At 46.0% G+C, this 12,290-nt stretch overlaps 1 protein-coding gene across 1 annotated transcript; it reads right to left on the bottom strand.

Moving 5' to 3' along the window:
• Positions 1 to 3,474: 3,474 nt before the first annotated feature.
• On the bottom strand, positions 3,475 to 11,479 carry LOC119180170 (uncharacterized). Its single transcript, XM_037431312.2, has 3 exons — positions 11,170 to 11,479; positions 5,699 to 5,857; positions 3,475 to 3,696 (listed from the first exon to the last, which is right to left on the bottom strand). The coding sequence occupies exons 1-3, from the start codon at positions 11,189 to 11,191 to the stop codon at positions 3,530 to 3,532; spliced, it is 348 nt and encodes a 115-aa protein (XP_037287209.2). The 5' UTR covers positions 11,192 to 11,479; the 3' UTR covers positions 3,475 to 3,529.
• Between the last annotated feature and the right edge of the window lie 811 nt (positions 11,480 to 12,290).

Below are 12,290 nucleotides of genomic sequence, written 5' to 3'. Positions count from 1 at the left end.
GCGGTCGCTGCTACTGCGCATGCGTCGTAAGGTGAGTCGCCGTTCCCGTTCGTGGCCCACGCCCGCAGAAAATTCGAAAGAGCGTGCGGAGATCGCGGCCCGTGAGCCCCGCGAAGTTGATTGATTGATATGTGGGGCTTAACGTCCCAAAACCACTATATGATTATGAGAGACGCCGTAGTGAAGGGCTCCGGAAATTTAGACCACCTGGGGTTCTTTAACGTGCACCCAAATCTGAGCACACGGACCTACAACATTTCCGCCTCCATCGAAAATGCAGCCGCCGCAGCCGGGATTTGAACCCGCGACCAGTGGGTCAGCAGCCGAGTACCTTAGCCACTAGACCACCGCGGCGGGGCAAGCCCCGTGAAGTGCTGTGTGTAGCTTCCAAGGGGGATTTTAAAAAATTGCTGGAGTGGAAATGACTGCGCAGAAGTAAAGCCGTTTCTCTGGCAAGATGGCGGTTGCGGTGGCCATCTTACTAGGGGCATGATAAAGTATCGCTGCTCAATGATTAAAACCGAAGTGTTTCCCTCACATGCCCAACGAAGTTATCGTAGGAGCTTTTTCGGATCACATAGCCCTCCAAGTGCGTCGTACAGTTACAAGTTTTTCCTTAGTGAGCCTCTAACTGGAGGCAAAGTTCTTTGAAGATTCACTCATCTATACTCGTTTCTGTGTGTTATATCGTCGGGAACAACTATCCTTTAATATAGAACTAACGTAGCATTTACATAACATATCAAAGCCACTATATCTTTAAGTGGGCGCTATCAGAAAAGAGCGTGTTTCCGCCATCTTGGCAGTGGCAAAAGCTGGCTTCACTTCTGCTGGCAAGGCATTGCGGGAGCCTCCACTCCAGCGATTTTTCTTCAATCCTCCTCCTGTGCTTCTGTGCCTCTGTGCATTTGGGTTTGCGGTCGGGGCGAAAGTCCCTTGAATTTTTTATAGGGGGAGCAAACGCTATTCTAAAGCTCACATGGCGCCCTCTATGCCCGCAACGCCCGCAGCGCCTGCAAACGTTGCGTCCCGACTTCTGCAACGCCACACAGCAAGGCTTTACGATACCTTCAGGGGTCGTCGTGACATCTACTGTTCGATTAGGTGACGTCATGAACAGCACACGCTCGTGCAAGAAAAACTGTTTGTCCGCTGGCCAGTGCGAACGCACCCGGTTCTTTCTTCTCACACGGCGAGAAGGAATCCTCGGAGAGTTAACGGGGCCGTGCGACACAAATGAATGCGTGCTTTTTTATCGCGGCTTCTGGAACTCTGCAACGCGTTTATGTATCGTTGCACGAGTGCAAATGCTATAAAAACACAGCTTTTATAACTTGTTTCTACGGAGAAGCAACATAACTTTTGGACTAAAGCGACACTAAACAGTTATTTTTTTGTGATCGGAAGTAGCACTTCATTACATTAGCCAGGCGTTTTGAAAAGTTTGACGCGACAAGTCGTACGTAATGCTTATACCGTTCCAGATAGGCCGCACTATTGTGTGCCTTATGCATGCCGATACTTATCAATACCTAATTGCATGCGAATGCTTTTCAATACCAAGCTATCCAACGAATGTCACATCTCGAACTCAGAATTCCACGTCACCCCTGCCATAGTAGCGATCGCTGTTGATCAGAAATACTTCGATATATCGGCTGATATTTAAAGAGAGAAACGAGAAAAAGAGAAGGCGGGGAGGTTAACCAGATTTTACTATCCGGTATGTTACACTGCACTGGGGTTGGGGAATAGGGGGATGAAAGAGAAAGGGAGAGTTAAAAAATGAATAAGAGAAAAACACCGACACACACGCACACACAAAATCAGTCCACTCAGAGGCGTTCCGACAGGCCAGTAGTTCGTAAGAAGCCCAGTAGCGCTTGCACGGCTTTCTTCTGTGCATGATGAGTCATGACGATGGTGCAGTATACTGACAGCGGCTGGTCATCTAACCTGTTCAGCTTTCGCTTGAACTTATGACGTAGAGAGGTTACACTTACAAGATATGCATTTATGGCGCTCATCGGACGATTGATATACATGGGTGTCGTAAATCTGTAATATTGGTGCGCAGGCATTCCTAATGCTGCACTGAGAACTATTTTTTCGGGCGTGTTTTACCAGCGGTAATAGCAAGATATTAACCCAAAGAATCACTTGCTGACCCGCAACAAAGGGGGAGCGGGATAGAAGCCGGCCGTCTTCCCTCTCAACGAGAGAGAGAGAGAGAAAGTCTGTCTCAGGCTACCGCTATAGCTGCTGCGTTGGCACGCTTTGATGACAGACCCTTATCAGAACAGTCGGCGCTTGAATACCGACACAATCCGTCTTCACACAGAAAAAAAGTCATGGTCTTATTGAACTTTTTGGCTGGCAGTGGCGTATTAAATAGGCTATAGCACCCTCTCCATGAGGTGTTGGCACGTTGTTTTTTCTTTCCCGAATAGTCAATGCAAGAGCCACCATTTCTTCCCCGCGCTGCGTAAGAAAAAGAAAATTAGCAACAGATCTAGCTGCCACAGTCTTTCCAACGCTGAGAAGACAACTGCAACATCTTATGTCAAGCAGCATGAGGGGGCCTCCCTGCTGGAGCACATCGGCAGTTTTTCGCGCTGAATCTTTTCCGAAATCGCCGAGACAGTGTCCTCTTTGAGTTGTTCTTCGTATTGCTTGTATTTACGAAAAAAATACGCATTTATGTGCGGCTTTTCTTTCTTTGTTAAGTAAAACCTAGTTTACACATTACTTGAAGTTTCATTATATTATATTGTCGCCGGTGAAACCAGTCATTTGAAGTACAGTTAGCCCTTTCAACAACACGTCGTGTGCACCAGTAAGCATACATGTGTGTGACAATGCAGTCCCCAGCATGGCGTGTGGAAACAGTTTACAGGGAGCAATGCCAAAGACAGGAATAGGAAAAGAAAGAAAGGTGGTGTACCAGCTGGGCAAGCACCAAACTTACATTTCCAGTTGGGAAAAAAGGTTCAAAAAAAATTTTTTTTTGGGGGGGGGGGGGATAGAAAGGTCGCCCAACCGGCTTTTCCTTTGGGTACGTAAAGTGCACCAAGACCAGGTTCAACAATCGTAGCTACCTTCTGCCAAATTGTCTACTTTTTGACCCGTTAGGCAACGAAAATTTTCAGTTGGCACCATGGCTATTTACAGGATACTTTTTTAATTTCTGGCTTTACTTATTTGAAATGGTTTCATTTATTCATCAACAGTAAAGACTGTTCTTGATGCCACTCCTATTCTATTTGGATGCAGGTTTGGCCATATTAAATGGCATGGCCACTTTGGCCACGTTTGGCTTGGGTTATGGTGCCTATTCAGTTCCACCTAACGGCACACTTCGCCAAGGCCAAACCTGAGGAAAAGCTCTTGAAAGTGAGACCGCGAAGCGCTAGTCAGGAAAAAGCATTAAGCGGACGCCAGGTGGCGTCAGCTTTGAGCAAACCAAACCGAAGCTATAAAAGGCAGAGAAAGTTTATTTGTGTGTATGTGTGTATTTCTTGTGGTTGTGCTAATCAATCGATAATATATCCGCGATGTCTTCTTCAAAGCCCCATCTGAGCAAGGTGAGATTGTCTGGTAGCCCCTTGTCCCTTGTACGATGACTCAAGATGAATATGAGCTGCGCGACCTTGAACAGCACCTCGTCAATCTTCCCACGCATTAAAGTCGAATCAACTGCGTCAAAGCAAAGTAAAATGTATTGTCTCAGTTTACTCTGTGCATGAACGATAATAGTAATAATAATAATAATAATAATAATAATAATAATAATAATAATAATAATAATAATAATAATAATAATAATAATAATAATAATAATAATAATAATAATAATAATTTAACAACCACAAAATTTGCATATACAGCAGAATATGACAATTCCTGATGCACAAGTAGGTGTGAAACGGAGCAAAAAAGCAGAAGAAAAGACAAATGATCATACGAATACAAACGCCAAACACAAGTGCAATGTGAACATTTGTCTTCTAAATGCGAATCATTTTTTTTGCGTACTGTAAACACTTTTGGCATATATATGAGTATCCATCTATTGATCTATCTATCTATCAAGCCGCTTACGTCTGGGTGCTCTCATGATCACCTTCTCAACTTAGCGTGAACCAAAATTAGTATGGGAGGGCAAGATGGTATGACAAATTTGACGTGCTTGTCAACGAACCAATAATGTCACAATCCCGTCGCGTACGTTGTCAAGCACTTCCCGCCAGACAACGGCACATACTCGCGGGAGGGTATACGTGCCGCTGGTATGCGGGTATGCATGCCACAGGTGATTGACACTTCATCTGCCCCGGAACGACAAGAACAGACATGGACAATTTTAGCGCGTGAGCGTTAGAAAAAACCTGACATCGGACATCGACACCATTGCTCCGACGAATACAAACAATAAATGTCAGGATCCCATCAGGAATTGAACCCAAGCATTCTGCGAGGCAATCAAGCATTCTACCACAAAGCCACGCCAGGCCCCGGAACTAATTTTTAAATAGATCCCAATGTTCGTGTAACGTCAGTAGTGGCTGCAGTGCTGGATATCCGATTTTATAAAGGTTACATATGTACTCTTTTGATACAGCCTTCACGTAGGGTTGACTGAATTGTAGTTGGGCGTCGTGCCAGGGAGTTCATGCTGATGTACGTGTCCGGAGGTATCATCCTCGCAAACACTGGCGCTTCATATCAGCTGATCGCTTCTGGCGTTGCTAATACTCATGTGCCTGTTGGCACCGCGGCGCGAGGGCTAACTGTTTATATAAACATCTGCTATTCTTGAACACATGTTTGTGCGTGCAACATTATATATATATATATATATATATATATATATATATATATATATATATATATATATATATATATATATATATATATATATATATATATAGCATCATTTCATGACCTGCTACTCAATAGAAAAATTGTTACAACACGGTCAACTTCTCTCCGCATGTTTTGCATAACATCGATTCCCAAGGTACGTGGGATCTGCTGAATTTTTCATGTGATTTGTTGCGCCGTTCTAAATCCATGCATCCGTACCAAGTCGCCCTATGGTCAGTGTTAAATATGCAAATAAAGTTTGACAAATAGGACACAGCGTATTCATGGTTACAAAATGGCCCCGCCGCGGTGGTCTAGTGGCTAAGGCACTCGGCTGCTGCCCCGCAGGTCGCGGGATCGAATCCCGGCTGCGGCGGCTGCATTTGTGATGGAAGCGGAAGTGCTGTAGGCCCGTGTGCTTAGACTTGGGTGCACGTTAAAGAGCCTCAGGTGGTCGAAATTTACGGAGCCCTCCACTACGGCGTCTCTCATAATCATATGGTGGTTTTTGGACGTTAAATCCCACATATCAATCAATCAATGGTTAAAAAATTGTTGTATCCGTAAAATTGTTGTATAATTGTTGTATCCGTAAACCACGCCATGATAATCAAAAGACGCCCAAGTGGAGGGCTCGAAAAATTTCGACCGTCTTGTGTTCTGTAACATGCACTTCAATGTCAGTACACGGCCCTTTAGCTATTCGCCTCAATCGCCACGGCCGGCATTCTGTCCCTCGACAATCCGGTCCTCAGTCGAGCAACATAACAAGACCAAGGCAGCTCTCGAATGATTATAGAAAAGGGCATAATTATTGGTAATTATCACTCACATTCGAGGAGTTGCTCTCTAAAGCTTGAATTGTAGTCTTGCAGACACAGCGATCGGGCGTCCTGAGCTCCGTCTTCTTCCGCGACGCTAACCATGGCCCGCAGCAAGAGAAGATCAGTTTCGAGCTTGTGGATGTCGACGTCAGTATTTCGGATTAGCGCTGCCAGAGAGAGAGAAAGAGAAAGAGAGAAACAGAAATAAACAGGACGCATTCAGGTAAACTAATCGCGGATGCCATGGTCATGACGCATCACTCCACTTTACCGAGAACACTGAGAAGACAGTGGTAGTTACAAATGGCATATTTTAAGCCAACAAAGCATGTGGCCGTGGCAAAGTGGAAGGTGTACCAGCATCTGTTGCCACGTACCCGGAGGCCATGGGTTCGACTCCCAGCAGTGGCACATTTTTTTCTCTGTCTTCTGATTGTGCGTATCTTTTTCTACGTCATTTCCGTGACGGAAATGACGTCCCCGAAGTATTTGTTGACCCCGGCATAAAACACTTTCGTGTTAAAAAATTCGGCCAGTGAAGCAGAAGTGCTGCGAAGACTGAAAAAATGGCGGAGCTGGCGGCGTTCTCATTCTTTCATTCTTTATCACCCTTGTTTGCGTTTCGCACCTCATGCTTTAGTATACAAGGCTATGCTTGCTTTCGCACCTACCTTCATCATTTCCTTCACTCTCACTCTCATCAACCTCACTTTCTTTTCGAACACGCTTGCTTTACTATCCATTCAGTTGCTATGCTAACCCTCCCTTTCCTTGTCTTCCTCCTTGCCCTCAGTTCACATTGGAACACCCTTGCTGTACTATCCATACATTTGCTATGCTTAACTCTCCTCTTCCTTGTCCTCCTCACCCTCAGCTCACTTTCGAACATCCTTGCTGTACTATCAATGGTTTTGCTATGCTTAAACTTCCTATTCATTGTCTTCCTTCTCTCCTTAATTTCAATTTCATCACAGCAATGCTTCACATGGTTCGCATAACTGCTTCTGCTTGGTTTTTGAGCTTGTCCAATCGCCGTGGTGCATACCCAACTGTGCATTTTTTTAGAGCACACCACGGTATAGCGAATATCTTCAAGAGTCTTTCTCCTGAAGTGTGTTGTGGGGAAGTGATACGCAAAAACACGCTATGATGATCAACCAACTAGCTTACCAGTACATTTTACGCAAGAACTTCGGGGAGAACAGCAATACAACGTAGTGCGTTTTGCGACCAATGCTGGTTAAATGTGCTCGTGCGCAAAGGGTCACTGGGTAACGTGACATCATCTGAGACACACAGCTTGATTATGTTTAAGATATCACGGTGCCTTCAGCGAGCAGAGTCTCCTCACTATACTGTTTATCCCGCCTGCATATGTACAGAACTGTGCACATATACATACATGGGGTCCAGATTCGGTGCATGAAGGAAATGTTATTTCACGTTTGCTGTCTAAATCACCTAGCCAAGACGACGTCAGTTTGGCTGCGACACGGAATCGAAGCCAGGTAGAAGCACTGTGAAGCGCTGCTCGGTCGACATTGCAGTAGAACGCGAGATGGGTATATGACGTGCTGCCATTCCGCGATAATTCTGAGCAGGCGTACTACCGTTGCCACTAGAAATTTCCTTATCTGGCTAGACGGTCCCGAAACCACCGTAAGATTATGAGAGACACTGCAGTAGAAGGCACCGGAAGTATCCACCACCTGTGATTGTTAACGCACGGCTAAATTTAAGCTAGCATTTCCGCCTCCATATTTGATTGATTTTGTGGGGTTTAACGTCCCAAAACCACCATATGATTATGAGAGACGCCGTAGTGGAGGGCTCCGGAAATTTCGACCACCTGGGGTTCTTTAACGTGCACCCAAATCATTTCCGCCTCCATAGAAAATGCGACCGCCGCGGCTGGTTTCCGATCCCGCGACCTGCGGTTCAGTATAGTCGAGCGTGATGCCCATTAAACCACCACGGTGGGGCGTTCCCACCGGTTAATTATCTGGTTAGCAGTGGCGCAGTAACGCGTGAAATCATGGAAGCTTAGGGATTGCATAGTTAAGTGCATCTGTGCGACTTCTGTCCGCATCACAGCTAACTTTGAGAGTAGTATTGAAAATTGGGCACGTCGGTAACGATTCATTTTTTTAATATGAACAGCGCTAAAAATGAAGACAGAGAAGTATAGGAAGACACAGGACAAGCGCCGACTTTCAACTGAAAAATTTTATGAAGAAACGATTGATTTGTGGGGTTTAACGTCCCAAAGCCAACATATGATTATGAGAGACGCCGTAGTGGAGGGCTCCGGAAATTTCGACCACCTGGTGTTCTTTAACGTGCACCCAAATCTGAGTACATGGGCCTACGACATTTCCGCCTCCATCGGAAATTCGAGCCCGTGACCTGCGGGTCAGCAGCCGAGTACCTTAGCCACTAGACCACCGCGGCGGGGTTTATGAAGAAGTCATATATATACAGTTATTCGCGCATGCTCTTGCAAGGCGAGAAAACTAAACAAACTAAATAAACTAAAATAACTGCTGTAGACACGAGGCGACTTGCCCTAACAACGTGAGTGGCAATAATCAAAAGATGACAATTCTTTATCAAACAGAGCGATTGATGGTTCACGGACGCAGTTTTCGCCCGCCTTTTGAATTCTGCATAGGCTTCGAAAATTTCCCTTGCCAGCTGGTCACGGTGGCGGAAAAGAACCTTCGTTCTCGAAAAGTCTGGGTTGCATCCACAGTCCCGGCAGTGGATGGCCAAGGTGCGATACTCCGAAGGGAATTTCGGTGCTCCCTCAGTCTAGAGTTGACCCACCGCCCCGTCTGGCCAATATAAACGCGCCCCGCCGTGGTGGTCTAGTGGCTAAGGTACTCGGCTGCTGACCCGCAGGTCGCGGGATCAAATCCCGGCTTTGGCGGCTGCATTTCCGATGGAGGCGGAAATGTTGTAGGCCCGTGTACTCAGATTTGGGTGCACGTTAAAGAACCCCAGGTGGTCGAAATTTCCGGAGCCCTCCACTACGGCGTCTCTCATAATCAAATGGTGGTTTTGGGACGTTAAACCCCGCAAATCAATCAATCAATCAATATAAACGCATCCGCACGGGAAGAGTACGCTGTACACAACTCCAAGTGCACTCTCTACAAACATATTTCGGTATTTCGACGAGTTTCCGCACCGCTGCGCAAACATTACCGACCTTATTCTTGGAGTCTGCACTGCAGACCCGTATCCCTTTCTGTCTTCCACTCTGCTTGTTAGCTCGCCTAAGCATTTAGTGCACGCCCCAGGACGCGGGAGTGAGTGCAACGTTCCAGATGTTTAGTCGCGGTGTAAGTGACATGCGATGACATCGTGGTGAAAACTCTTCAGTTGTGGAAACGGGGCCTTTCCGTCACGTTTTCTTTTTCATCTCGTATGTGTTGTACTTATTGTATACTTATGTATTCATTACTTTCTTGGCTTGAACGGTGAAAATAATTGTGTTTATTGTTTTTTTATTCATTATGTATTTATTTTTTACTTTAATCGCCCGACATACGAAGTATTAATTTGTGGTGTTTCTTTTTCTCTTTTGTCTGGAACATGCGTTATTATGAAATAATTTGCTATGTCGCTCCTTGTGTTCACTATGAGTGTATGAAACACTCACCCCAAACAATCTTTATGCCACTTATTGTTTCGACTATGTCCCCAAGTAACTGCCCACCTGCTTGGAGCTAAAGGTCTGCGGTATGTAATAAATAAATAAATAAATAAATGAATAAATAAATAAATAAATAAATAAATAAATAAATAAATATCTTGTCTCTCGGGCGATTGCTGAAGGCGATTGCCACGGTAATTGCTGAAGAGATAGCGAGCGCTTCGACCCCGTTTCGGGGCGCACACGTGTGAAGCTATCGAACGAAAGGTGCTCAGGGCGAAAAAAGGACGCCCGTGTGCGGTGTGGACCTTATTTGCGGAGAGAAGGATTTCCTCCTTTCTGGGCTGTTGCACAAGAGTATAAAAGCCGACGTCACAGTCTCGGCAGTGCAATTTTTGGGTGGTCATGCACACCAACAACAGCCCAGGGAGGACTATGGTGGCGCCCAGGGAGCCTTGAGTGAAAAGGTCTGTACAGCCACTCTTGAAGTGAGCCGTAAGACCACCAGAAGGCGCAGCGATGCAGCCTGGCACGCGCTACCATGGTTCTCATCGGTTTCAACTTAAGGATAAAGAGAAGTGCTGTCATAACCTTTTTGGAAACAACTGGACTATGTGCGCGGCTATGAAAAGTGTCTCAGCTAGAAAGAACACTACATACTCACCGCTCTATCTCACCATCGTCATTCATTAATCTTTTTCCCCTTTCCCTTCCCCCAGTGTAGAGTAGCAGGCTAGAGCAAGCTATCGCTCAGGCCAACCTCTCTGCCTTTTTGTAAATAAACTTACCTCCTCCTCCTCCTCCTGCCCACTTCCATCCCTGCCCTACTGAAGGTATACAATTTACATAGATGTCCCAATCAATCGCCTTTCTTTCTCTGTGACGTCAAGTGCCCTTGGCGGTTTCAGGTGGGTGACTTCCATTGGAGCACGTCAACGTCGCTGCTTTCCGGTAGAACGCTAAACATTCTTGTCCAATTTCAGCATATATGCCTACACCAGTGCCCAACCAAACGCAAATAGTTTAAGTAGGGGTGACAAACGTCATTCTGTGTAAGCGAAGCGTTTACATCAGCCACAAAAAAAAAGCACTGACAAGTACGGTGCAAACAATCCAGCACGTGTACGTCCAGCACAGATGAATTGCAGTCATGTTGCAATGGGCGTCTTACATTTATTTCCGGTTGTAAATGACCACAGAATTTCTCACGCGATGTATACGTCTGACCGGAACGGAACTTCAGTGCGCTAACTCTGCGGGATATGTGAGGGCCTTTAGAACGGTGTAAGAGCACGAGCCATGATGCGGGTGGCAACGCGACGGGCTACAAAGGGAACACAGGAAGACAAGCAATGAAACGTGGAGTTATCGCCAACAACGCACTATCAACTACATTCATAACACGGATTGTACCTCTCCAATGTATCAAAGCCTCTGAACTGTTTGGTCAACCTGAACACAGTCATGTCGTAAACCCCCAGTGGCACGGGCAATCGACGGACACTGGAAAATTATTCATAACTACGAAAGAGCAGCGCGTCTATAACCTGCCCCTTAGTAACGCATGCAAACAGAAAGTTATAATAAAAGCCATTCCTGTACCGACGCACTCTGTAATGAATGCCGATAACTCCATTCTTTCTCGTTTGTTTCCGGTAACAAACGCTGGCCCATTTCTCGCCATGGATGCACCTCCTTGCTGAAGCCTCGCTTGTATCCGCAGCGAAACATGCCATGCATCGAATTGGCGCCGTTAAATGCATGCAGAATTTCCGTGCGTACCAGATATGCGAATATTGCGAATGCGCACTTTGTACTCACTGAAGTTTTCTTTGTTGGCCATGGCTGAATCATACGGAACGGTTTCTTGAATAGGTTTTCAACACCGGGCAGTGCGCGGCAGCCGTCAAAACTCAGCGCTGTTCCTAGTACTTGTTCACCTAATAACCACTGATTTCCTTACGCATGCTTCTGTGCCATCTCGTCTGCTCTGCGGCCCTCTGGCGGCTATTCGTGCACATTATATGTGCGCATACTAATTGCCTCCATGATCAGTTCCGGTAACGCAATACGGCTTGCCGTAGCACGTTATTGTTAGCCAGAGCAGACTGGTTTGGTACGCACTATGTACCTGTGCACACCATTCAGTTGTCTGCTGAAAAAAAATGAAATGAAAAGCCCGCCTCATCTCCGCGCTGTATCAGAAGTATTATGGCGTGCGCGTGTGCATGACGTCACTTGCTTTACGCGGCATTGGAAACTTATATCTAAACGAAAGTGCATGCTAATCATCTCTACCCGATTTCATGTTTCTTGTTGTTCGTGCTCCATGCTTAAGGAAGAGAGGTATGCTGGGACATGTCTGCGCAATTTTTCTTCTATCTATAGCTTATCGGTGATATATACTTCACTAAATCGACTGATATTCGCCTTCAGTTTGACTCGATACTGTCGAGATATTACTTCCTATACGATATGTATTTATGACACTTACGGGGCTCCCAGTACACGTGGTGATCGTGCAAGTGGCGCGCTTGAATTCTTAAAGAAGCACGCGATAACCAATTTTTGGGCATTTCCCTCCAGCGACAATAGTACAAAATTAAGGCAAAGTGTCACTTGCATCTATTAGTTATGGCTTACGGCTAATTGATCGATTTGATTTATTTGTGGGGTTTAACGTCTCAAAACCACTATATGATTATGAGAGACGCCGTAGTGGAGGGCTCCGGAAATTTCCACCACCTGGGGTTCTTTTACATGAACCCAAATCTGTGTACGCGGGCCAACAACATTTCCGCCTCCATCGGAAATGCAGCCGCCGCAGCCGGGATTCAATCCCGCGACCTGCGGGTCAGCAGCCGAGTACCTTAGCCACTAGACCACCATGGCGGGGCATGGCTTACGGCTTGTTTCTTCAAATATGGCCCTGCCGTCCCCCT

Source organism: Rhipicephalus microplus, chromosome 7, assembly GCF_043290135.1.
Source record: "Rhipicephalus microplus isolate Deutch F79 chromosome 7, USDA_Rmic, whole genome shotgun sequence".
Lineage (NCBI taxonomy): Eukaryota > Metazoa > Arthropoda > Arachnida > Ixodida > Ixodidae > Rhipicephalus > Rhipicephalus microplus.
Note: the sequence above shows the minus strand (reverse complement) of the source record. Positions and strands in the feature narration are given on the sequence as shown.